Source organism: Onychostruthus taczanowskii, unplaced genomic scaffold, assembly GCF_017590055.1.
Source record: "Onychostruthus taczanowskii isolate IOZ18803 unplaced genomic scaffold, ASM1759005v1 scaffold1, whole genome shotgun sequence".
Classification (NCBI taxonomy): Eukaryota; Metazoa; Chordata; class Aves; order Passeriformes; family Passeridae; genus Onychostruthus; species Onychostruthus taczanowskii.
The window spans coordinates 26,418,747-26,444,255 of NW_024496525.1; the positions used below are offsets into that span (position 1 = coordinate 26,418,747).

Here is a 25,509-nt window from a genome sequence, read left to right on the forward strand (position 1 = left end):
GGATGTCATTGTGGGAGTGTCTAAGGGACCTCCCAGCCAGGATGATGGCAATGACAAATTATTCTCTGAGGAACAAAGCGTCACTTTCAAGTCAACTTCCCTCATCATTATGGGAACTTCAACTTGCCAGGAATCAATTGCAAGCATCACACAGCTGGTTGTACAAGCCAGGCCAGAAGATGCCTAAAAAACCTGGATGACTTTGTGAAATAGGTCCTAAGTGAGCCAGCTCAGAAAGACACCCTCCTTGGTTTGCTGCTTGTCAGCAGAGAGGACCAGTAAGCCAAGTGGAGATTGGTGACCACAAAGTGATCATTTGAAATCTCTGGTGACATGAGGAAAAGAGCCAGCAAAACCTCAACTCTGGACTTCAGGATGCTCACCGTAAAATCAAAGTAAAATCTCCTGGGACAATGTCTTTGCAGGTGCTGGGGTTCATCAGCGCTGGTCATTTTTTAAATGTCACCTCCTAATGGCCCAAGAACACACAATACCCAGTGGAAGGTGACATAGAGGAACAGAGATGCTGCTCACCACTGGAGGGAGAGAATCCCTGTGGCCAAAGCTCAGCTGGAGTTGAAGCTGCTAGAAATATGGGGACAATAAAGTTTTTTTCAAATATGGCAATAGGCAGTGTAGAAGCAGTATCAGCCCATTCCAGGACACCTCACAAACAGACAGGAACAAGATAGAGGTGTTTAATGCATTCCTTACCTGTCTTCAGCATTAGTGATGGACTGAGAGGGCCTCAGGTGCCCTGAGCTGGAGGACAATAACTGTGACAATGATCGAACCCCAGTCAACCATGAATTTGTGTGCGATCTGCTGCTCCAACTGGATCCCTATAAATCTATGGGGCCTAATGGGATTCATCTAAGATTCCTCAAAGGGCTGGCTGATGTTATCACAAAACCTCTCTTCGATAATTTTTGAGCAGTCTTGGGAATCCAGGGAGGTCCCAGCTGACTGGAAGCTGGTGCATGCTGTCCTCATTTTCCAGAAGGGCAAGGAGGACTCTGGAAACTACAGGCCTGTAAGTCTCACTCCAGAGCCTGGTAAAGTTATGGAGATTATTCAGGGAGGTATTAAAACACTCCAGAAAGGCAACAGTCACTCACTGGTCACAGCCAGCACAGCTCCATGAAGGGAAAGTCCTGCTTATCAAATCTGATTTCCTTTTATGACAATGTAACCCAGGTGGTTGATACAGGAAAGCCAGTAGACATAATATGTTTGGACTTCAGTAAAGCTTTTGATACTGTCTCTTGAAAGAGTTCTTCTGGACAAAATGTCCAGCACACAGCTGGATAAACGCATCATGGGAGGGTGAGCAACTGGCCCACATGTCAGATACAAAGGGTTGACATCAGATTGGGGACCTGTCACTAGTTGAGCTCCACAGAGCTCCATCCTTGGCCCTGTGCTCTTCAACTTCATAAATGTCTTGGACGCAGGACTGGAAACAATACTAAGCAAGTTTGCAGACAAAAAAATGCCTTTGAAACAGAACCTCTACTGATCTTACACCTTGACTTTCTGGAGAACTCCATCTGCTTCACAGTGCTACTCACCTTCTTGCAGACCCCAGTTGAGAAGCCCATCCCTCACCTCACCACCACCCCACAAAAAATTGTAGCCAGTTTTGCCACAATTAAGAGGGTATAATGGCATCCTCAACCAATTTTTAATATTATTATTTTCTGACCAATTTTCCTGCAGAAAACCTGGGGGAAGTTTTCTGATTTGACTCACTTGCTAGAACTGAGGAGGTGGGGGCTGTGTTGTCATCATTACAAGCCCACACACTGGAGCCTGAAGGGCCTGGCCCTTAAAGGCACCTTTTCCAAATCCAGAAAAAGCTATCACCATGCCTACCAGCAGCCTAGCAGGCTTTTCTCTGTAACATAAAACAAAATGAGCAGTAAAAGATGCTCACTGCAGATGCCAAACAAGTGACTGCTACACTGTTAAGTTTTCAGGAAGGAACACTCCTGATCATTGTCTGGCAGGTCTGACTTGTCTCCATAAAAGATACAAGACACTGCTGTGCCAGTCAGAGCATTCTATAGACACACTGCCAATATTCAGGATAAGCAAAATACTAACAGAAACCAACAGAAAAATAATGAAACTGACATTATTAATGCTGGACTATTAGCTCATATTAACATATAATTTTTAAAACGTGCCAGTCATGCAAACCTGTGTTCCAGAACCCTTGTGCTCTGGGGCTTCCCCGCTCCAGCAGACATTTTGCAGGTTTAATGGTCAACACAGAGATCAAATCGTAGCACATACACCATCATTTTTAACCTGAGTGTCCCTTAAGAGTCTTCACATAGCTCTGAAGACAGTTCATTCATCAGAGGAAGGAGACAAGCAGACTTGTCTTTAAACAAGGTGAAGAAATATTGTTTTCACAAATGTTTTCACTTTTTTTTTAAAATTTAGACCGAACAGCAATTTTTTTGTAAACTCAGGAAGATTTATGGAGATATTAACAGGAATTTTTAAAAAAGCAAAACAACAATACAAGGTGAACAGACCATAACTTTATTGGAGATATACTCAGCTACAATTATTACAAAAAACTATTAAAGGTAATTGTGATCCATAAGGTGCAGATTGCAAACTTCTGCAGCATGATTACAGTATGAATGAATTACATTTTATGTCCCTTACAGACAGCTGCAGCATGTGATGGTAAATATTTTATTGTCCATCAAATTATATTTGTTATTCTTTCTACTTGATTTTAACCATCTTTTCAGTCACGCTATTTACAATAAAAATGCCTGCAATTTCCAATTATTGTTCACAAACATTTTTCTTCCCAACTTGCTGCTGCAGTAAATTCTGAGTGCATCTACAAAGCAATTAAAGTAGTCTGTGGTTGCCATTCAAATAAAAGAGGGAAAACCCCAAGGATTTTATTGGATGAAATTTATTTTCAAGAATTTTAGTTAGCTTTGATAGAAGTTAATTTTAACTGCTAGTGGAGTATACTACAATGACCTCTAGATATTTGCTAACATAATTCATATTGAGTTACAGCTGATATTTAGATTACATTTGATGGTCATGAACTGTAGTGTTTAAAGTTTAAAATCTAATATGAAAGTAAAGAAATTAACTTCTTGAATATTAGAGCAATTGAAAAAAGATCAATGTCAGTAATTAAGTACCAAAAATCAAAATGCTTCTTGTTTCATTCATATAAAAAATACAAGAGATTTCCATGAGAATGTGTTCATGGGGAACCCCATCCAAAACAAACCCAGAATACTGTCAGAGTCAAGTGCAGTATCACAGCAGACCACAATGCTATTTGTCATTTTTGGACTGTGTGTGCTGCTGTGACCGGACACAAAGAGTTCATTTTCTGTACAGATAAATGCATAGAATATGTAGCATATGTTTTGTCATATGCAGTAACATAAACCCCCCACATTTTCCAGTTGATGGTTCTGTATCTGCTCACAAGGAGGAAAAATGAAACTGAAACACACATACAAGCACAAGATCTTCAGATATGTAAATGAATGCAGTTCCATTGACTAAAATGATATAACATCAATTTGCACCAGCTGAGGATCCAGCACCTCGTCCCTGGGCCACACTATATTCCTCCCTGGCACTGAAACTGGTTCTCTTTCAAGTTCTGTACTTGGCAGTTGCAACATACTACTGTGTAATGAGACTTAAAAATAGTAGGCTTTTTTTTTTTTTTTTGTATGGACTTTAGCAGCATCAGGCTGAACAAACACTTCAGAAGTCACTACTGAGCACTCAATATTCAGACTGGACAGATTTAGTTGAGGTTGACCAAATTACTAGGGGCTGTCTTCTCCCAAAAACTATATTATATGTGTAAAATGTTGGTTTGTTCAGAGATAATTACTGGAGTGTCAGTCAGAGGTCATTCTAATTTTAATTACTTCACATAACAGTAAAATGATGCAGTAGAAAAATAATAGCTTTAAAATACAATCAAGAGTTGTTGCACATCTTTGTTGTATTTTTTCCACGTACAGTAAAAATGCCACAGACGTTACAAATGACCTATTTAAGTTGTGCAAGTAAATGACACATTGCAGGCATTAAAAACTATCTTTTTCAAAGTCACTAAATCAGAACAGCAGCAAGGCCAAACCACATTTTTCCCCTCTGTTAAGCATTTTTTCCTTGAAATGAGGTAAAGCATGGTACCAAGTGCAATGCTTATTTGTGCTACATGAACAGAACAGCGCAAAAAAAAAGCCATAAAAATAAAAACGCAGCATAGTTAGGAGGACTGTTTAAAGTACAGTATAACAGGACTTAGATAAAAAACCCCAAGGTTCATGCCAATTAACCCCCACACCATTTATGATGAGCCTGTGTGGTTGCTTTTGAAGATGGGCTGCAACAGTCCGCTTACACTTGTGCTTATAGCATGTCAAGTGATTTCTATCCCAACCTTCAAATGATCAGATTCAGGTCTTTAATAGCGTACACTGTCCAGTATCAAAATCATATCAACTGTAGGGTAAAACACACAAATGTGTAACATGGAAACTAATATGGATTTTCTGCCTCAAAAGATAAAAAGTATTTCAATGAGGTCACACTGGAAAAAATCACGGCATTTAAAATGCATTTAAAAATGCATCAGCAGCAGAAACTACTTTATAGTCAGCCACTACACATTTCAGATGTCCAATTCATACGCTTTATCTAGTAACAAAGTGATCATTAAACTGTTCTGAAACACAGAGTAGGTTCAGCTGATTTTGTCTGCACCCAAACACTCCATAACCACTTCACTGCTAACAACTACCCGAAACCCCTGAGAATCTATAACCTTGCAACAATCAGTAAGAATTTTAGGCATTCAAAGAATAACTGAAATTTTAGCTTTTCATAATGCAACTAAAACTACTTAAGACTTTCTAGATGGTCTGATTTAATCTGCTGATTGATGTCTGGCCAGAAACACAGAATTGTTGACATGAGCAATCATGTATTTTCACTAAGAAAATTCAGTCCTACTAGAAGGAGCAAGCTATAGCTTAAATCAGTGACCTTTTATAAACAGCTACGCAAAGCAATTTACATTTGAGAATTCGGACTGCATGTTTTTATTGTTCCATATCACTATATCATCTACTTGCTGTTCTTATATCTCCTGACTGAAGTACCAAATACTAGACTTTTTTATAAGCTAGTATCTTAATTCTTGGTTTGACTCCTATAACAAGCAGCTTTCAAATACAAGAACAGTCCTTTTCACAGACTGAAAAGTGACTGAGATAGCAAATATATGAAATTTTGAAAACTGTATTTCAGAAAAGCTTAATGTCTGCCCCTTGTCACTAAGGCATTCACTTTATTTTTTTGTTAAGAAAGCAAGAGCTGACAGTTTTTGTTTTGTTTTAGTGTGCATTTGTGAGGAAAGGAATAGGGTTTAAAAGCAGGAAATACAGTATTTGTTTGTAATTTAGTTCATAAGACACAGCATCAAGTTCAAACTATTGTGCTGGAAAATGTTAAAACACCTTGCTCTGCTTTCTCAAACTTCAAGCATAATTAACAGGGCAAAATTGCAGCAAACCTCTACTGATACTGGTGGGAACACAAGACCCACAGCTTTTTTTAAAAGGTAAATTAAGAGGTATTATAGTTACAGTGCAAAAAATTAAAATTTCAAGCATAATATATAAACATAGCACCAAAACAGAAAAAAACCCAATGCATGCAAAAATAAAAAGGAAAAGAAGAGAAAAAAAGAACTGAGGTATTTAAGTGAAGAGTGCCTACAAAAATCTAATTAAAGAAGTATAGGCAAAGCCTAAAAAATACAAGTATGACTTCCCCCCACGCTCCCAGTAGACCAAAACATCAATGAGCTAGTTTCTCTAAATTAAGGACCTAAATCACAGATGTATCAAAAGTACGGCAGTTATATCTCAAACATCAACTTTCATGTAATTTAACAGCACAGCTTTGGTAGATGAAATATGCATGCAATTCTGAAAAGTACAGTAAGAAATTTACGTGGAAATATCTCTAAGTGTAAAGGTGCTCTGTTTGTTAAATACGTAACCAATTGACTATAAAATCTGCAGCATATCTTAGGTGTGATATGTCTAAGGTTGTTTTGTTAGTGACAGTTTGCACTGTGCAATTATTTGTTGCTGTTTCCAGTATTGGAACTATCTAGCTTGCAGGTTTGTGTAAAATTGGAATTTTAGCCAAAGACCATATTTCATTTATGGTATAAAAAAAACTGTAGACTAACCACCTCCTCAGAATTGTTAAAAATAACCTAATTACATATATATGAATATAATTTCTATTATAATCCTGTAATAAGTCACAGCTATAGTAATGAGTTGTACTGTAAATATAGAGCTGTATCATTGTAAAATGCATAAGAAAATGAAGGGAATGTAAAACAGTTTGTTCCAAAAAAGATCAGAAATTAAAGATTATTAATGAGGGTTTATTTATTTTTAAGGCAAGAACCTTTTTTTATGCAAGACTGCGTGGCATAAGGAAACCGAAGTTTCACTCTACCAGTATGCCAGCCATTTCAACTAAAATCTGTCCCTAACAAATAAGTGCAATAATGATTGGGAATGCCATCTTAATGTAAAAAGATGACATGGAGAGAAAAAAAAAAAGGAAAATAAAAAGGAGAATACTGGCACACTTAATCTTTCTTATACCCAATCATCCAGTACAGTTTATCAACTGCTTTATGACTGGCACTAGTGCACAGATTGAAAAATTCCAAGATTACTATATATATAAATCTAGCAACTGCATTAGGCATAAGCTCCCTGGCCTTCTAATACTAAGCAAAGCTGTACTGACAAGAAAAGTAAACCAAAAAGACCTGACAACAATTATTCTGAACACTTGCTAATGTCATCATTAAAGCACTCTCGTGATTAAACAAAGCAGAAGTGAGGAAAGAAGACAAGATTGTGTTTGCGCAAAAAACTATAACTACAATTAGTTCGAAAATTTTATACATGTTAAATGTTTTGTTATCTATTCTGTTATCAAACAAACTTTAAATTCTGTCTTCCAATTTGTTCCTCTCAACGTCAACTTTTAAAAATTTGCTTTATCTGCATGTTATTTTTTTCCCCATTTCATTTATTTTTAAGAGGAGTCTCAGCTGTTTGGGACCTGAGGTTGATTTGCTTTGAGGCTTCGTAGTGCTCTTCTCGCAGCTGCAGATTTGGCAATCCTGTAGCTTCTGCCAACACCTTTAAACTTTCCCTTTCCTACAACTTCCACTGTAACTCTGACCTTCCCATCGTAAGTTCTTTCTGCAGGACTGCAAAAATATACACAAGAATTACTTACTGACAAGGCAAGGTAATGTGAAATAAGAGACATACATTCTTTTTTCTACAGTAGTTAAAGCAGTAAAATTAAACAGAAATCATTACATTTTTCAGAAAACTATGCAAGAAAAAAAAAGAACAGTGCACACAATGATTAGGTTAGGTGCTTAGTGCAAAAGAAATTACAAGTACTTTGTGATATTTAAAAATTCATGTAGTTCAAGAAGCACAGTTTAGAAACACTTTCTGTCAGTGTGTATGGAAGAAAGCATATTCTTACCTAAATTTGGCTGTCTCTGGCTCCATTTCCAGCAGCTCTCGCACTGGGGAACGGGGCACATTAGCAGAAAATTTTTCTATTTGGAAAAAAAAGTGAAAAACAAAAATTAGCTTTGTTCTTTTCACAGCAGATGGCATTTAATTATTAGTAATTTTCTGAAAGCTGGCAATACCTATTAGTGGCCTCATCATTGGATAGTACACTTGCCAAACCATTTCCAAAGACATTCCACTATCCATATAAATGGCACCAGCAAGGGACTCAAATATATCCCCCATGGCCTTTGGTACTTCAATGTCTTCCTCTTTTTCTTCATCTTCTTCAGATCTTCTGAGCTGTTGGCAATTAAAAAAAAAAAAGACAAGGATGGGAGGGAGAGAATAGGGGAGGGGAAAAGAGAGAAACAATTGCTTCAGTTACAGTAAAACAATGATCTTCAGAAATGTAAGCTCTCCTATATCCTGTGATGCCTCCTTTAAGTTTCTAACTGACAACCTTCCACAGCAAAACTGTTTGTTTTATTCCCCAGTGAAACCAAGCTGCTGGTTGTATAATTTTTCAAATATGAAAAAAAAAAAAAAACCAACCAAATACCATTGGGTACAAAATACTTTCATACTACGTGAATTCCTTCTGTGACAATTCTGTAGGATTTCACCATGGGTCTGTTCTTCCCAATTAGAACCAGACTTCCATCAGTTAATATAAGAAAGCTACTCATAACAAAGGAAGAGTTCACACATCATCTATCTCCCAAAAAGAGACTTTCAAAACCTCTTTAAGTCCAGTCTCTGGATGAAAGTTGCATGTACCTCTCCTAACCTTATTTACCCCTGAAGACAAGCATGAAACAAGCACTAGTAAAAGAAGACATTAATAACTGAAAAACACCAGCACCAGACTGAGCTAAAAGATACCTAAATGGTATCTTTTTATACCTAAATGGTGTTTAATACCTAAATGGTTTATACCTAAATGGTGTTCAATGCAGCAGGCAGTGTTTTCTTCTATGCTACCAATTTAAGACAATAATCTATTCTCATTATAAACAAAAATTATTATTCTCAAAAATAAACTTTCAGTGTATGTCTTAAAGGTCTTGAGCTAATCTAATCCTTTACTAAAATACTTTAAATACATGTAATATACATTTGACTAACTCTAAATAAAGTAACTTGAAAATAAAGATTTTGACCATCATGCTACTCTGCCTGAAGAGAAATAAGTTTCTATCAGTCTTCTCCCCCAGCAGTTACACTCTCACTCTGTTTGGGGCTTAAAATCCAATTCAGCTCTCTTAAGAGTGAGCATAATACTTCATAAATGTGTTCCACCCAGTATTTCTACCTGAAATAAATCAAACAAGTAGTCAGACCTGACGCATACAGCAATACAAACGGGAATTCTGATGTTAAAAACCAAGTCCAACCGTTTCGAATAGGGCACTTCATACCAGTGTAAACTGAAGCACTTTTGCATGATACTGAAATAATAGAAGAAGAGAGAAACTAAGAGCAGTAAGGCAAGGGACAGATGTTTCATGAGTGAGATTTGAAAAAACAGAAAAGCAGATGACGTGGAGATACACATGGAAACCAGTCTAGCTGGCATGAACTGCAGAAACAAAGACTCTTACATTAAACGATGAAACAAGAGTTTCAGTAATTCAGTGCCAGACCAAGATAGGGAGCAGGCGTAGGGAGAGTGAAACAAGGATTTTATTTGAAACAGCCATCACACAATTTGGTTGCAACTTTGGTGAAAGTTTCTTTTTGCATACTTGCAAATAGTGAACAAAGCAAAAAACAACACAGTAAGCTCTGAAAAGAAGTTCCTAGCCTTTTCACTCATATTGTGGGGAAAACAAAAGAGATAAGAGTTTAATCTCCTAATGTAAAGTAATTTGTATTATCTAAACTTGAGTGGCATGTTTCTTATTCAAGGTTTAATGAATTTTTCCCTTAAAACCTGGTTTTCACTTTGCAACAGAGTGCAAGGGTTATGAACGCATGTGACTGAAATATTTTGATTCCTTAAGTTTCAAATTGTCTACCAGGAAAAAACCTACTAAATACAAAAATAACATGTTTATTTAGTGCTTGCATGTTGTCAGACAGAACACTTTTTAAAAGATTGGTCAGTTTTTCATAAGACAAATTATTATGGATATCTACTGGGTAACACTTGAAAGAAGGATAATGAGTAGTCCCTATCTTCTAGATCCTGATTAGAACTTGACTCACAGGGACCTTGTTCTCACAGATTTCCTAACCAGCTTATGTAAATGAATTACTTTTACCACATTCTCCCAAAATTAGAAGTTCATTATCATCAGCTTTCCTGTACAGCACAAAATATGACCTATGTTTGCAGGTCTTCAATGCAACTATTTTTCAAGTGGCTTACTTGAAAGATGCATATAATGTTTCCCTGGCTAGCAGCATGCCTTTAGGAGCATGTCAGACACACTTGAGTATAGTGTAGTAACATCTCCTTCAGTAGAAACCGTAAGAAAAACAGCAGAAATCTCTTTGTCAGTGTACTACATTTAATAATCCCAGCACTGTGCACAGGTAGCTTTGTTCATGGTGTTGTACAGATACCCCACCCTGAGTCAGCACTAAGTGATTTAGTAACTCTTCACCACTCTTTTATGTTGTAGTGCTTCCTATCAGCTGGTGAAAGCAGCAAGCTAAGTGTGTGCCCCACACAGTTCTAACAACACAAGAGCAAAACAACAACTAAAATCAAGTGCCACAGAAAAACCTAGAGGCAAATGGCCTTCAAATTAATTAATTGCTGTAAATTCTAATGGATTTTATACTTTCTAAAGGCTGTATTTTACTTTGCAGATTGCATCCTTTTACTACTGGGAGCCTGCTTGCTTGGCTGCTGTATGCATAAAACATTACAAAAATGTTAAGAAATCCAGTGACATGCTTCAAATCAGATACTGAACATATTTCTTCTACTTCCACTAACCTCAGAATCCATTCCTTGCATTTCATTCTTTTCCATTTGAAACTGCACAAAGTCATCAATAACATGAAACAGTTCAGGAGAGACAGCTTTGAAGTACTTGTGGTAGTCATACTTTACAGCTAATGATGCAAAAATGGTATTATTGACTAGAGCAGATCGTAGGTCAGTAAGAACTCCTGGAGAGTGTTGCCGTGGGTCTTCATAAAGGTGCTTGGTTATGAGGTAGTCCAAAATTGCATCTCCCAGGAATTCTAAGCGCTGGTAACAATCTTAAAGCATTGGAAATAAAAGAATGTACAACACCAAAATTAAGTTTAACATACACATTTTTTCCAGGCTTTCTGGATAAGAAGTTTGGTACAGTGCCATGTAAATTCCACAAACTAACCAACAGTCAGAGAAGACAATCTGCTTTTTAAAAGAAGTATCCTTGTGTTTAAAGAGATTCCTAATAAAATACTAAAAAAAAGAAATCAGGAAAAGCAGGAGCTATATCTAATAATAAACCCAATTTTGAACAAAATGTTAATTTGGTAGACTAGAAAAACAGCTGTGTTTATAATCAGTTAATGTTTTTACTCAACATCTTCACATGCTGAGAAACATCAAAAAGTAAATTTAAGAGATTCTGCCAGCAGCCTGAACACTGTTACAGTTAAAACAAAACAAAAAAAAATTAAAATGCAAAATCAATTAATATAAAAATCAATGTATTAAGAACAGGGGAGCACAAAATCTCAGTTTTTGGCCTGATTTGCCACATATTAAGACACCTTCAACAAAGATCCCTTTTTAGGCTATGTCTTTTAAACTGGAAATTGTCAAGCCTTTGCTTTTTTGACAGTTGACAGGGGCCATGGGCGCAGAGAGCTAACAACTATTTTTAAAACTCAAACAAGAGCAAAAACCCTCTTGAATGCAAATATAGGTAGGAAGATTGAGAAGGAAGAAGACACAGTACTGAAGAAGTTACCATGAGAGTGAACTGACTAGCACTAAATTGCTTTTATAGCAGCTGAACCTATGACACTGCCAGATCTCAACTGCTAGCTATGCCTTGAAGAGAAAAAGTTACAGGTAACAGCTATTCACAGTTGTCTCACTTGGTAAACAGAAATGAAATCAAAAGTTTTCCTACAGCTTCAACAATGTAATTTTAACTGGACACTATGCCTCAAGGTTTCTGCTAGTGTATATATATATTTATTATGTCTAAAAATAAAGAAGTCATTTACTTTCAATACATTTTGTGAAATATTGGTAAAAAGTAAATACATATGTGAGTAATATCTCCTACAACAAAAAACCAAAGGAGCGCTTCTGTGTTTTGTCAGAATTGTTTCTCAGCATAGTAGCATTTAAAATTACTTATTTCTTTAATGAAAGCAGAGCTTTCTCACTCTTTGGAATAAGGGTCCAATTCACTATGGGAAAAATTCAGACTGCTGACTGCAAAGAAATTTGCCTATCACTATAAATAGGATTTGGATTTTACCATGGTTTGCTTTTGATATTATTGTAGGAAAATGCATGCAGGTTTTAGAATGAACAAATATTACATCAATTAGTATAAGCAAGAGGAATTAAAGATCACAGAAATACAAATTTCTACTGCTGTAAAGTATTTTATGAGATCATGTACAGAAACATTAAACGTTAATCTGAAACTAATATTTAGTCTGATTTAGTCAATTACTTCAAACTTTGACTTTAAATATTTACTCAATAAAATGCCTAGAATTAAATTAAGACTTTGAATTCACAGCTTCAAAGGGAAGTCTCCACATTCTGCACTCCTACAGATTATTCAGCTAATAAAAGCTGTAGTCTACAGCTCGTCTTCAGAAGTACAAAGTATAACATTCCTGGGATTCAATTACAGAACAAATTTGCTAAATATATTTGGAAAATATTACTGCTATTTCCTGAAGTACATGGCAATTTTCCAGAGTTCTACAAGAACTTATTTCCATTAAATGAGGATCTAATGTCAGTCATACACAGCTAGTGATAGAACATTTATCACTGATGCTGTTTCTCGAAGCTTTGTGAGGCCTCAGTAAATATAAAGTATAAATACTTTATCTGCATCAAGTCAAAATATGAATAATCACTGAGATACAAATTGAACAAGCATCCCCCTCTAAACAGTGAGCAAAATACTATTTTTAAGACACTGTATTCCAAGACTATTGTAACATGTGATGTCTAAAAAAAGTCTACACATGGGAACACAAGATACTACTTCTCTTGCTTTTACAATATGGAGAAAAAAAAAAACTATAGGGCTTTTTGAAAACAACTTACCAGTAATGGTATTATAATGGTAAGAGGCATGAGTAAATGCCTGAAGAAGATAAGCCTTGTTCTTAAAACTGTAGTTTATTTTCTTCTCAAAGTTTTCAAAACCAGAAATAAGGTGATTTAGGGTTTTTTCAGCATCTGGGTGATCAAACATACACCTTGGTGGAATCTTCAAACAGCCATACTCCAGGTCTTTACACAGAGAAGGCTCTAAATTAATTACAGAAGCAGCAACAGAATTTGGTGAAAGATTTTTCTGCTCACTGTTACAGTTCTCTCTGGTAGCACACACAGTGTCTTCCCAATCAGTCTTTTTAATTACAGGGAGCACCTTCAGCCCCAATGAACACAGGAAAAGCTGAGCAGCTCTTTCACCACAGCTGGTCAGATAGCAGCCCAACAGGGCTTCCACACAGTCTGCAATGCTCTTGTCAGCAATACACTGCTCTGTATGCAAATCATAGGAGATCGACTGTTTTCCTGCATCAACACCACAGTTTTCTTCTGATGGATTCCAGAAGCCCACTACAAAATCATCCTCTTCAACAGCCTTGCTAGGATCCAGATAGCACATAGCATCCCAAGAGCTATAGTCAAAATCATCAAAATCTGATGAACACTGAACATTACCCATGGATGACTTTTTGGGTGCTTTCCATTCATAGTTTGAATCAGTGGTTGAAAAGTGTGAGAGTGAAATTTTCTTCACAAAAGCCCCTGATCCCATTAACATATTATCAATGAATTTGATATGCTCCTGATCATACTCCAGAAAATCATCTTCAAAGTCTGTTTCTTCCTTGGGCAACCTCCACATTAGGTCTTCATTCTCTTCATCATCATTATAATCATCAAGTTTACCATTAGCCAACATGTTTTCCTTTGCCTATGAAAGAACACAAAAAAAACCCAAACAGTGCTGAAGAGGGAAACAAGACACTTTTACTGCAGAAAGATCAGAAAAGCAGGATTTGAGAATAATATATCTTAATAATAATACTGCTTTTTTTTACGTTCCTAAGTACATTGTCTGATCAGATGCACAATACATTGTTACTAACATACAACAGCCTGTGTTCTACACACAGCACATGCTGCATTTCGTAGGAACCTGTGCTTGTACTTGAATACGAGGCAGACACAATGAACTTTATATCCACTAAACATTACACACTTGCACACCACAGTAAACAACAGAAAATTCTAAATTAACAAATTTGAGGGAGTATAAGAAAGTTCTGGATGCATCCTTCTCTCAAGCTGCTAAGTTAGGCTATTACAAATGTTGAATCAATGCAATTTTGAAGATTTTTTCCTACATCTTTCTACATGGAAAATGCATTCAGTGTGGTTTTCTTCAGTCTTTTGGTTTTGTTTTTTTTTTTTTTTTACAGGCTATACTTCTAGTCCTAACTAATAAAAGAAAAAGCAAAAAATGGTTATCAATTTTCTAATACTTACATATACACCCACAACAGCAAAATTAATGACATCATATGTCTTTTCCCTCCTCATAATGAACAAATTGGTAAGGACTGATGTAAATTAAGAACTGAACACAAATATTCCCAAACTATATAATTCTTTACAATTTGCCATGGCCCCTATCCAGGAAAGCACTTAAATATATTAGCTAAATGCACTGGTAGTCTTCCTAACATCAAAAGGATTATTAAGAGGCTCAACACAGCAACACTGATGTCAGCAGGAATCCTGCCACTGAATTTGACAGGAGTAAGATCAGATTCAAAGCACTTTCCTGGACTGGGTCCTGAAAGCCAACAACATTTTGAATCAAGTGAAACAGCCTCCATCTGCCCTGAACCTATGCGTGTCATATTGCAGGGCTCAGTCACTAATCTTGCAAATCTGTGAACCAGATGCTGCCATGGGGGATGCTTCCCTTTGGGCAAAATGCACACCCATCCAGAGGTGTGGATGGGAGGTAGGTCTAAGGGGCACTGGGCAGCACTTAAAGCTGCCTAAAGATCAAACAGATCTCAGTGTTCCTCATCGGATGGACCAGGCTTACTCAGGTTTAGTAATCAGAAGAGAGGGGAAAAAAGCGGCTATAGAAGTTCTTAGTTTAGACATTCTGCTGAAAGAATTCCTGCTGCCATAATTCCCTATCTCACACACACACAGCAGGGACTTCTTTAACTTAAACTGATCAGAAAGAGATAACAAAACTGGATTTGAGATAACTATTTTAGATACCTGTAGTAATATAAAACTTAAAATAAGATTCATTTAACCAGTCCCAACAAGGACAAGTGCTGCTTTTTTCTTGTTACACACCACCTGCTACACTTACTACTGAAATAAAAAAAGTCTCTGAATGAGACACGTCTATATGCATGCTCCAAAACAGATTCTGGCATCTGTTTTTACAAAGATGTAACAAATTATGATAAATTTTTACTGTGGTTTCATTCACAAATTTCATAAAATGAAATTGTAAGTAGCAGGACAGCTACATGAACTATCTTAATGTTGTCTGTACATTACTTCTTGTACATTAGAAAAAAATTCTAAGCAATAAGGATGAGCAGTGGCTAAAGGAAACAGAAAGCAATTCTGATCATTAATTCTTTTGTCATTAGCATTCAAAAAAAAAAATCAACCATGAACCTCAGAAGAATGATTTTTTTCTTAAATAGTACCTGACTAATTTTCAGGAAGTTATTGCCAATTAAAAGATGACACAAAATACATGTTAAGTGCTTTTTTAATGCTCTTTTGGAAATCAGCCATTTGATGAAATGAATGGAGAAAGATTCTTCTCTTTCATAAAGCTTGATAAATACTAAAATTTGACTACTATGTTTTAGTAATAATTTGCCATAAAGAGATCTCTGTTTTCAGTTATAGACCATCAGCCCATGGATGGAGAATGAAATTTACATGCAGGAAAGCAAAATAGATACTTGGCATAAACCCCCCTCCACCACTATTTAGCTGCATCACTCTCTGCATTTTTGCCTGAAACCGTATGTTTTATTTACAAATAAACAGTGACTATCACAGAGGAAGTGGCCACTGAAATGTTGTTGAAAACTGAAACCTTCTGAAAACCAACAATTAGCTCCAGTCCCAAACGTACTATCTCATTCCCCAGAAAGGTACAGCAGGAAGTCTCTTTGAAATGAAATCTTGGCACAGTACAGAACCACAATAATCAGGTTGTTTTATTCTGCAATAAACATTTATTTGCACAGTACATCCAACTAACAGTACTCTCATGTGCCCTCTGGTGGCTCTACAGCCTGAGTGTGGTCTTCAGAACTGGGAAATGAAAGATATCCTTCCACCTCCTTCCCCTGAACTCCAAACCAGTCTGAAACACTTTAGGGTCATGTTACTGACTGCTGTGATTGCAGGTACTTCTGAACATGTCCTTCTACTCCTATAATGCCAGAAAATAGCGTGAACCTTTCCTCATTAGGAGTTGTCATTGTGAAGTATTTGATAAGACAATGAGGATGTCAGACAGTGAGAGAGCTTAAGCCAGCACTGTATTTGACATGAGAAGCAGCTCTCAGTCATACCCATGGTGTAGCCACCAGCCATTAATATTGAACATTATCTCAAGCCAGTTCTACTCTTCAATTTGCCTCAGCACTATGAAAAACACCAACTCTTTTTCATATATTCTACAAAGGTGAATTCATTATTAAAAAGCAGAGTGTTCTTTCTGCCTGAATATATTACAGCTAAAGCAGTGGTGATAATACCATTTAAAATTTCCAACAGAAACTTCTGAAAAACTCCTGGGAGAAGGCTAAATATCAGCAAAAAAGCTTTTCTTCTCTGCTTCTCCATTAGTATCTACACTCAATACTGGATGATGTGTAATACATTTCCTTACTTCAGGTTCTGGTTAGAATCTGTTTTCCTCTCATTTTCTTACAGAGAAGTTTTAGAAAGAAAAGAAATATACAGATTTACCTTTTCTTTGCTGAAAACAGCAAAATAACTGGGTGTGGTGGGATGAGGTAGGGGTGAAAGAATACAGACACACAAAAAATTACTTGTCAACATAGTTAAATAAATTCTTACCATTTCATCTTTCTCCCACTTGTCAGTGTTGCTCTTGTCCTGATTTACTATGTAACCAGGAGGAAGCCAATTGACAGGGGGATCAAAAATCGACACCACCATGCGACTTGGCAGTCCTTTCTTTTTTCCAAGGCGATACAAGTTACAGTTGCTGACCTTTAAGAAGAACATTCCGATAAACCTTTTACATTTACATAAAGAGGTTAAAAGGCAAAAGGAGCAAAAAAAGTTACGAGTCAAGGTGAATCTTATATTATTATGCATTTTTTCCAACTCTCAAAGGGGAGTTCAGCCTTCAAAATACAGTAGAACCAACTCATAGCAAGATACACATCTTCCTTTTTTTTTCCTGAGGCCAAGCATATTAGGTGTGACTGTTTCAGTTAAAGAAATTAAATAAATTACCTTCTCCTCACAAAACAAATTGATTTCTACTTTTAAAATAATAGTAAATGGAACTTCCACAAGTGTCATTTATTACCAGTATAAATAATCATCATTCAGACTACATTTGGACTGAAAAATTCTTCTTTATAGGTAGATTGACCTATAGATTGGCAGTAGAAAGTTCTAAAACAGTTCCATATAACATTTATTAAGTCATAATCCAGATGCTATTTTGATAGCCTCTAAAATGATTGTAAGTATTTTAAAAGGAAGGGAAAAAAGCATTCTCAGCTACAAATATATTTCCTTTTCAACTATCAACCACTGATCTTTTTTTCTCTTTTTAAAAGTACTTTGCATGTTTTAAAGTCTTGAAATTTGAACTTGAATATTCAAGCACTTCTTTAATTTGAACAGTGTAAATTATTTAGCCAACCTTATCTTCCAAGATTAATCTATACAATCATTTCATTTTCAGAGTGATGCATTTTTTAGAGGTCAACAGTCAATGCCTTGGCATTCAATTGAAATTATCACATTCATTTGGAAGAAAAAACAAACAAAAGTTTTCACGGTTGATTTTTCTAGCAGAAGCAGAACTTAAGACTCTGCTCCCTACTGTTTACATTTACTCTAAAATACTTTTACAAGCTTTGTTGCAACAAAATTCTGTAAGATTTCTCTGTTGTTTCATTTTTAAGTAAGGCACTAAAAATTTCAAGGGAATCTCTTCTTGAGGAAACAAAGGAAAGGTCAAGTAAAGATACAAACTAAGGCTCTGTGCTGCTAACTCAATCCTTCATTCAAGCATTGCTGTTAAAGAGCTTCTACCCAATACTGCTCTAGAGGTTCAGTGCACCAAATGCTCTCACTAACACAGAACTTTTAGTTTCATTCAATCCATAATCAGCTGGTTCAGATTTCAAATTGAATTGTAGAAAACAGTTTCAATCAATCACAGTTATGGCAACATTAAGCCCACAGACCTGAATTTTTATTCCTAATATTCATGATACTCAATGTATAATGAACAAAGCTGTGGAATTAAATCAACCTGTTCCCATCCAACCTTCTGGCAAAGATTTAATTTATATGGCTTGTTACAGTATGCCTTTTACATAATCTGACTGGATTGTTTCTACTCACTTTTTTGCTTCTCATGTATGACAGCCGTCCCTCGTGAGCATCAGGGTAAGTGCAAAACAAGTATGTAGTGATGGCATGCTTTAAAAATGAATCACCAAGCATCTCTAGTCGCTCCAGGTTAAATCCATCACTAGCATTTGAAAGAGTCAAAGCTTGAAGAATGAGACCAGGATTAGGACCGAGAGTTTTTGAGGAGTACCCACTGCAAGGGCTCTTTTCAGAATCTGCTCTGTCTTTTGAAAGATTAATAGCTTTTGAAGTACTGGTGGTCACTGCCATTATGGGGCATCCATCTGAGGTAGATCTGTTAGCATTTCCATCAAGGTATTTATTACTCGGTAGAGTACATTCATTGCTGGGCTTGGGCTGGTTCTCACTGTTGTATAAATTCTGAATGGGATATGAGGTAGTTGGTTGTACAGGTATGTCCTGCCTGCAGTAATTCAGCTGATTTCCTTGGCAAAAGTCTCTGTTAACTAAATCACAATTGCCATTGGCAAGATTTTTATTATAAGAAACACCATTAATTGCTGCAAGTTCTACCGAGACTTCAATTTGGAGTTTACTGGGTGACTCATTGAGCAATGTTCTGTAACTCACAGACATTTGGTCATGGTTTTCTGTAGAAGAGGTTCTATTAGCACCTTGATGTGCAGCATTTTCAGGGACTACAATTGTGCTGTGCTTACAGTAATTTTCATTCTCTACTACAGAGGAGTTAGGAAGAGAGATGAAGGACTTGCTGTCAATAGACTTTTTCCATCCAAAGTCCAAGTTAGGATATCTGTAAAGATAAACAGGAGGTTTGTTAACAAAAAATATTAGCAGAAAACAGGAAGAGTCTACATGCACATACATGTTTAAAAAGAATCACAGCCTTTTGAAAAGAACAGTGACTGCAATATGTAACTTCACTTCTCACAATCAAATATTTTTAAACTGTGTTTCACTAAGTGCCATCAGTTAAACAAGAGTTACCAGTTTCATAATTCATGCAGTAATAGTTGTTTCCACCTTGTAAATTACACATCATATTGAAAAATACCTATTGAAAAAATACATGCCTGAAGTCTGCAGGAAGTGATTTAACCCCTACACCAGCATCAGTGGCTGTTTGAGCTCTTAGTTCCTCTGCTGTCAAAAGGCAGTGCAGGCGGTAAAGGATGCTGGGGAGGCAAACTGCTTTTCTCCACAATGATGCTGGAATAGGATGTATAGCACAAAGCTCAGGAACCAGTATCTGGGAGAGGAGGGGAAGAAAATAATATTCCTTGTAAAGGTAGCCATCAGATAACTATTAAGAGAGTCCACTTGAATTAGATGCTTCTATTTTACCTGTTTATTCTGCAAACTTTCCCACTTTGCTTTCCTCTTCTCAGCACTGCTTAGTGGAAGTGCTTTTCCCTTCTGATTCAAATGGCGAGGAGTCAAAAGATTAAGTCTAAAAACCATGTGAAAATACTGTGGTGTAAGTACATAATTAATGACTAGAACTTACTAGCCTAAACTTTCTTAAGTCTCTTAGTATTCAACTTCAATGCACTGTGAAGTGACAGCACCATTACCTCAGGGAAAAAACAGATTCAATTAATGGTTCTTGTTACAAGTTAAGTATCTCTCCCTCTCAAGAAAAAAGTCAGTAATTATTTTGGAAGACCCAAACTCTCAGCTTTATCCCATATTAAAAAAAAAAAGGCACTTCACTGTCAAACTATAAACATCAGACAAAAAATATGACTGTTGTTACCTTGAAGATGTGTGGTCCACATCCAGCAGCGGCTGGTTAAGATTGGTAAGGTCAAGATTATACTTTGTTTTATAATATTCAGCAAAAGTTTCATATTCAGGGGAAGGGAATTTACTGAGTGGAGTAAGATCAGTGTACACATCAGCTACGTAGAATCGATGAGGCTGATCAAAATTTCGGTATCTAAAAAAAATAATATTTTGGCATTACAGTAAAGCTTTTGTTAAGTTCTTCATGTTCTAACATGGTCAGGAGATTAGCAGTTAAACAGTGCCCTTGAGGTTTTTGGCTAATGAGGGTTCTTTTTGTTGTAGATATCATGTGCTTTAAGACAAAGACGAATAAAGTCAATCTATAATCTGTGAAATTTCCTCTACACAGATAAACACTTAAATTAAATTGAGGATCTAGGTCTTCAACATATAATACAAAATCAAGCTCTGGACAACAGTAATGCTAAAAATTATAAGTTCTTAATTCAAAACCCCTAACAATTAAGTTTGGTAATTTGGCTTTTTAGCATCTGGTCTCCAATGCAGTATTCTACATCAGTAGAAACTGAGTTCCTCTGTATACAAAGACTGTACTACCCCATGTCTAAACTGGCACTTTAACCAAGTCATCTTCTAAATAGTTAAAATACAAAACCTCAAATACATAGCAAGGTAAATTCACAAGCCTTTCAACTACAGTGAAGTTCTTGCAATACAAGTAGAATATTAAAATTAAAGCCAGACTGTGGCAACATCTTTTTTGAGGCTACCAAGGCTCATTGGAAACTGTGGTGATAAACATGCCCAAAAAATAACAGTAATAATAATTTAAAAAATAATACAAACAATATTCAACAAATAGATTTGCATATTAAGTTATTTCACACTTTGACCTGCTGCATCTATAATTTTAAGTTTCTACTGAAATATCTAAATAGAAACTCTAAACAAATAGTATCTCTAAATAAAATTTACACACTAAATTAAAAAAAAAAGTATAAGACAGATGAGGCCAAAAAACAAAGTTTAAAATTAAATTTATCCTCTCTATATATTTAGCAAGTACCACTGTTTACAATATACTAGGTATAGCAGAAGCCAGTTGGTCCACAGGGAGTAATTAAGCCTCCACAAAGCCTACCAGTTCTGGAGAACCTTTGCATATCCAGTACATAAAGTGAATATCACTCAATACAAAGATTCTATTAAATGGTCTTCATCACTTTTAATTTTCCCATCTACCAACATGATACCTTCCTTTAGCAGGCCTTCGGTGTGCATAAGCAGTAATCAGAGAACAGGACTCCCATGCAAATCTTCCAAACTAAGACTGGTTTCAGTAAGCCACTTCTTGACAAAGTTTTGGTGTTTTATCAGAATACTATGTTAGTTTTGTAGTGAACTCTACTATTCCTTATAGTAATGAACCTTGGGATGCCTGAACACTTAAATCCTACTAATGTAAGATTAACTACTGATTTAAAAAAATCTTTAAATTATTTGAAACGCTACCACACACCTTCAGACTAACAGCATACAGTTCTTAAAAAGCAATTCTGCTGCACATATTAACATGCCCTTATTACAAGTGTTTGTATAAATGCAATAGGTACACACCTACACTATGTAGAGCACTCACCGTGGAATGATAACTGCATCCTGGTAATCTTCTAACTTGAAAATAAAAGGCATTTCTTTTGTATACTGCGTACTGGGAATGCCTGTACGTGCCTCAGACTTCTCAATGTCTTCCATAAACTTAAAGTCAATGTCCAAAGTGCTGGAGTCATCAACTTAAAAAGGAAAATGCATAACTCAGTTTTCTGAGCTGAACTTTTCTGACAAGCTGTAAATTACAAAATTTTTGTTCTTACCAACATTTAGAGGTAGAACACAATAGGCTGAATCAGCTTCTGTAGGTTTGAACTCTAGTGCAGGTTTCTCAAGACGAAGAATATGTGAAAAAATGTACTGGTGGAGTCGTGTTATCAGCTCAAGCATTTGCAGAGACAGAGTAAAACCAGATTTCTTAAGCTCAATGGATATTGTAACCTCTCCAGAGCGAGTATACACAGGAAAGTGAGGAATCTAAACAAGAACAAAATCGAAAGAAATCACAAAGAAAATCCAAAGTGGGACTCCTTTACAGAGTACTGTCAGTTTTGTGCAGATTCTGAGGCAATGCTTGACTGACCCTACAGCAAATCAGAACAAACAGGATCAGAATTTTGAACTGTGATGACCCTTCAACTACAGATGAGACTCTGAATGTTAAAGAATGACGGATTTGGTTTTTTAAATAGTGTCTTACAGCTCTTCTCTTTATAAAAGCTAAGTAGAAAAGGGAGTATTTTCTATTATGAAGTAAGAAATGTGAAAAACAGCAATATTCCTGCAAACATCATCTTATGTGGACTGCAGAAAATACAATTTGAAAAAATCGTCCTCAGCTGAGTCTCACCAACAGAAAATGCCTATTAAAAATTTTCTGAAGCAAGAGGTGCCAATTTCAATTAACATGGCCCACTTTTTCTGCTGCTGCTGCAGACTAGGAATGCTGAGAGAATTTGTTACCTTAGCCTTTGTATAGATAAGGTAGTCCAGTGCAGGCCACCTCCATAGCTGGTACGGCTACTCCTATCATACCTCATATAAAAAAGGAGGGATATCTTGAATTTGCCAATGCAAAATACCAAATTTCTAAACCAAAAGTTCAGCAAAAATAGATGATTCCATCCCTAAAGACAGAAAAGTAAGTGGTGACTTGACTGGATGGATAGTGTTGCTTATTTTCTGGAGGTTACTTGATACAGGCATAACTTATGGTCATTTCCAACTCCTCACTTTGTTGGGTGAGGATTAAGTGGAAAATAACAAGTGGCAAAGCATGCAGAATAAGGAAAGCAAATAGATTCCTTACTTGAGGTATAGGTTTGGCTGTCAATATGCCAAAGCATCTTGTCGTATCCTCAGGAGGATATAGCTTTCGTCTCCTGAAGTTGAGCTCATCAGGTAGAGGAGTCGTTAACACCATTCCTATTACATACAAGTAACAGGGCTGATCAGGTTTGGGATAACTATCCCTCAAACACTCTGGAATCTGAAAAAAAAATCAAAAAAAGAAAAAACATTAACATGATAAAAATCAGCAAAGTTCACCTAATTCTTTGAATAAGTGGTCTTAGGTTTATTTGGAAGCACATTGCTAAAAATAAGGAACAAAAAAAATTATTCTGGACTCAAGCAGTGTTTTCTTTCTTAAGCAAAAATGTTTGGCCAGCAGCCTGGTATAGCAGCCATGAGATTTCCTTTGTCCTCAGTAGGTGAGCTGGGGGGCAGAGGGCTTTTCAAAAGAAGACTTACTAATAACCTGTCCTATTGGGCCCCATAGAGTTCTTGTAACTTTTCTAGTAGATACTGGAGCTCAAATGTCTGCCCCCAAAATTGAAGATGCCTCTTCACATGGAATCATTCCCTCAAATAAAGGTGTATTGGTGGTGGGTGCATTTGGACACGCCCAGCCTCAAAAGATTGCTAAGGTAAGATGCTGGTTGCTGGGAAAGGAGAAAGAGATTGAAACTCTAATACTTTTGGGACACTTCCCTACAAATTTATTACGACTGGACCTCCTGAAGAGAAAGTTGTGGACTGACAAAGAAGGTAAAATATGGGTGCTTGGGAAAGAAACTCACCACCTATGCTTATCAGGTGCCACCCCAACTCTTTCTCACTCTCTTGTAACCAATGTCAAGCCCTACCCCATACCCCTGGGAGCAAGTACAGATCACCCCATTTACTGACTACTTGAAAAACAAAGGGGTATTGCTTCCAGCACATTCTCCTTGTAACTGAGTGTTCTTGCATTGCCATCCATAATGCCTCATCCTCCACTGAGGAGGCATGAGCCAAGGTGAAAGAAGTAAGTGATTAAGCTGGAGAACTATTTCAATCTATGCAAACATGAGACTGGTTTGATAGATCACAGCCTAGATCATGGGTCACTACCCTCCTAAAGTCTTTAGAGCTTACAGGATGGGGAAGTGGCTAGCACAAATTAGGAGTTGCACCTGTCACCAAATTTGTATTTTTAATTGTTGGCACTAGCCTGGTTACGTGCATGATAACATGCTTATTCATCTTGCTTTCCCTCTCTGCTTGCTACACTTGTATCACCACCATGGCAGAAGAAGACTACATCCATGTTCCTCAAGGCAATGGAGAACCACAGGGTGGAATGTCGTGAACGAGTAAAAAGTAAGGAATGTGTCCCCATTGCCTCTTTGAAGATTAAGGTTTGAAAAATCAAGTTTCAAATTGCCTCTAACAAAAGCCTTAGAAACTGCTTTGTTTCAGTAAATTAGCATCCAGTTCAAAAATTATTAAAATAGCTTGTAGTTGATACATCAAGCAAGCAAGTAGCAGATTTTTGACACATCATGAGAGCTAGCCAATGAACTTTATGAGGTGGATGTGCTGTCACTCTCAAAACCCTCTACAAGCAAGTGCCCAACCTGCCACAGGTGCTGCCACATCTATACAGTGCAGGAATCTTTGCTGTCTGTGCTGCCCTACACTGCCCTGTGAGCTCTGGGAGGGACTTGACTGCAGAGAGACACATCACACTCTGTAAGCCAGCGCCATGGTGCTGGCAGCCCCTTTCCTGTGCTTCTCGTAATTATTCTGGGCATTCTCCTACTTTTCTATTTTCTCTCTATCCTTCCTCTTTTATAAAATATAAAGCTGTATTATTGCTTTAGATCACACTATATAACCTTGTTTGTATTTTAATCTTACGTTCAGGTATGCTTAGAACCTTCCTTTCTGCAGTAGTGGATGGAGGCAAAACTCTCCTCACTTCAGGCAGACTGAAACAAGCTTTGATGCAAATGTCTACATTTAACCAGTAACACTAGAGCACATTTTATCCCAAAGACCTTTGGAACTTAACAGTAGAACAGGGGGAAAAAAAAGGTAAAAAGGAAAGTGTGCATACTCAGGGGAAAAAAAAAAGCTTGACTGAACTTACAGCTTCATTAACATACTCTTTTTCCAGCAGAATTATTTAAAAGTATCAAAAACGTTTTGATACACTTGGGACAAACACACAAACAAAATTCAATACATGCCCCTTTACCCAGGCACTACACTATATATGTTTTCTCATTAAAATTCTAGCTGGTAGATGTGAATACTCGCAACAGCCACAAGCACTTTTAATTCTGCTGCTCATATTTGTCATAGACATTAAGAAACCATGCTTCATGTTTGGTA

The 25,509-nt window shown here is 36.6% G+C and overlaps 1 protein-coding gene across 3 annotated transcripts in view; it reads right to left on the reverse strand.

Moving 5' to 3' along the window:
- Positions 1 to 2,532: 2,532 nt before the first annotated feature.
- The window catches only part of DICER1 (dicer 1, ribonuclease III), a 66,382-nt gene continuing 43,405 nt past the window's right edge, over positions 2,533 to 25,509 (reverse strand). For all 3 annotated transcript variants that reach the window (XM_041414088.1, XM_041414020.1, XM_041414174.1), the window contains exons 17-29: positions 23,159 to 23,338; positions 22,113 to 22,326; positions 21,878 to 22,031; positions 20,246 to 20,428; positions 19,834 to 19,939; positions 19,563 to 19,738; positions 18,499 to 19,282; positions 16,966 to 17,121; positions 12,910 to 13,792; positions 10,603 to 10,871; positions 7,793 to 7,955; positions 7,621 to 7,696; positions 2,533 to 7,330 (exon numbers count right to left, since the gene is read on the reverse strand). In XM_041414088.1, the coding sequence (XP_041270022.1) occupies positions 7,165 to 7,330; positions 7,621 to 7,696; positions 7,793 to 7,955; positions 10,603 to 10,871; positions 12,910 to 13,792; positions 16,966 to 17,121; positions 18,499 to 19,282; positions 19,563 to 19,738; positions 19,834 to 19,939; positions 20,246 to 20,428; positions 21,878 to 22,031; positions 22,113 to 22,326; positions 23,159 to 23,338 (3,510 nt within the window). In that variant the 3' untranslated portion in view covers positions 2,533 to 7,164. The remainder of the gene's footprint in view (positions 7,331 to 7,620; positions 7,697 to 7,792; positions 7,956 to 10,602; positions 10,872 to 12,909; positions 13,793 to 16,965; positions 17,122 to 18,498; positions 19,283 to 19,562; positions 19,739 to 19,833; positions 19,940 to 20,245; positions 20,429 to 21,877; positions 22,032 to 22,112; positions 22,327 to 23,158; positions 23,339 to 25,509) is intronic.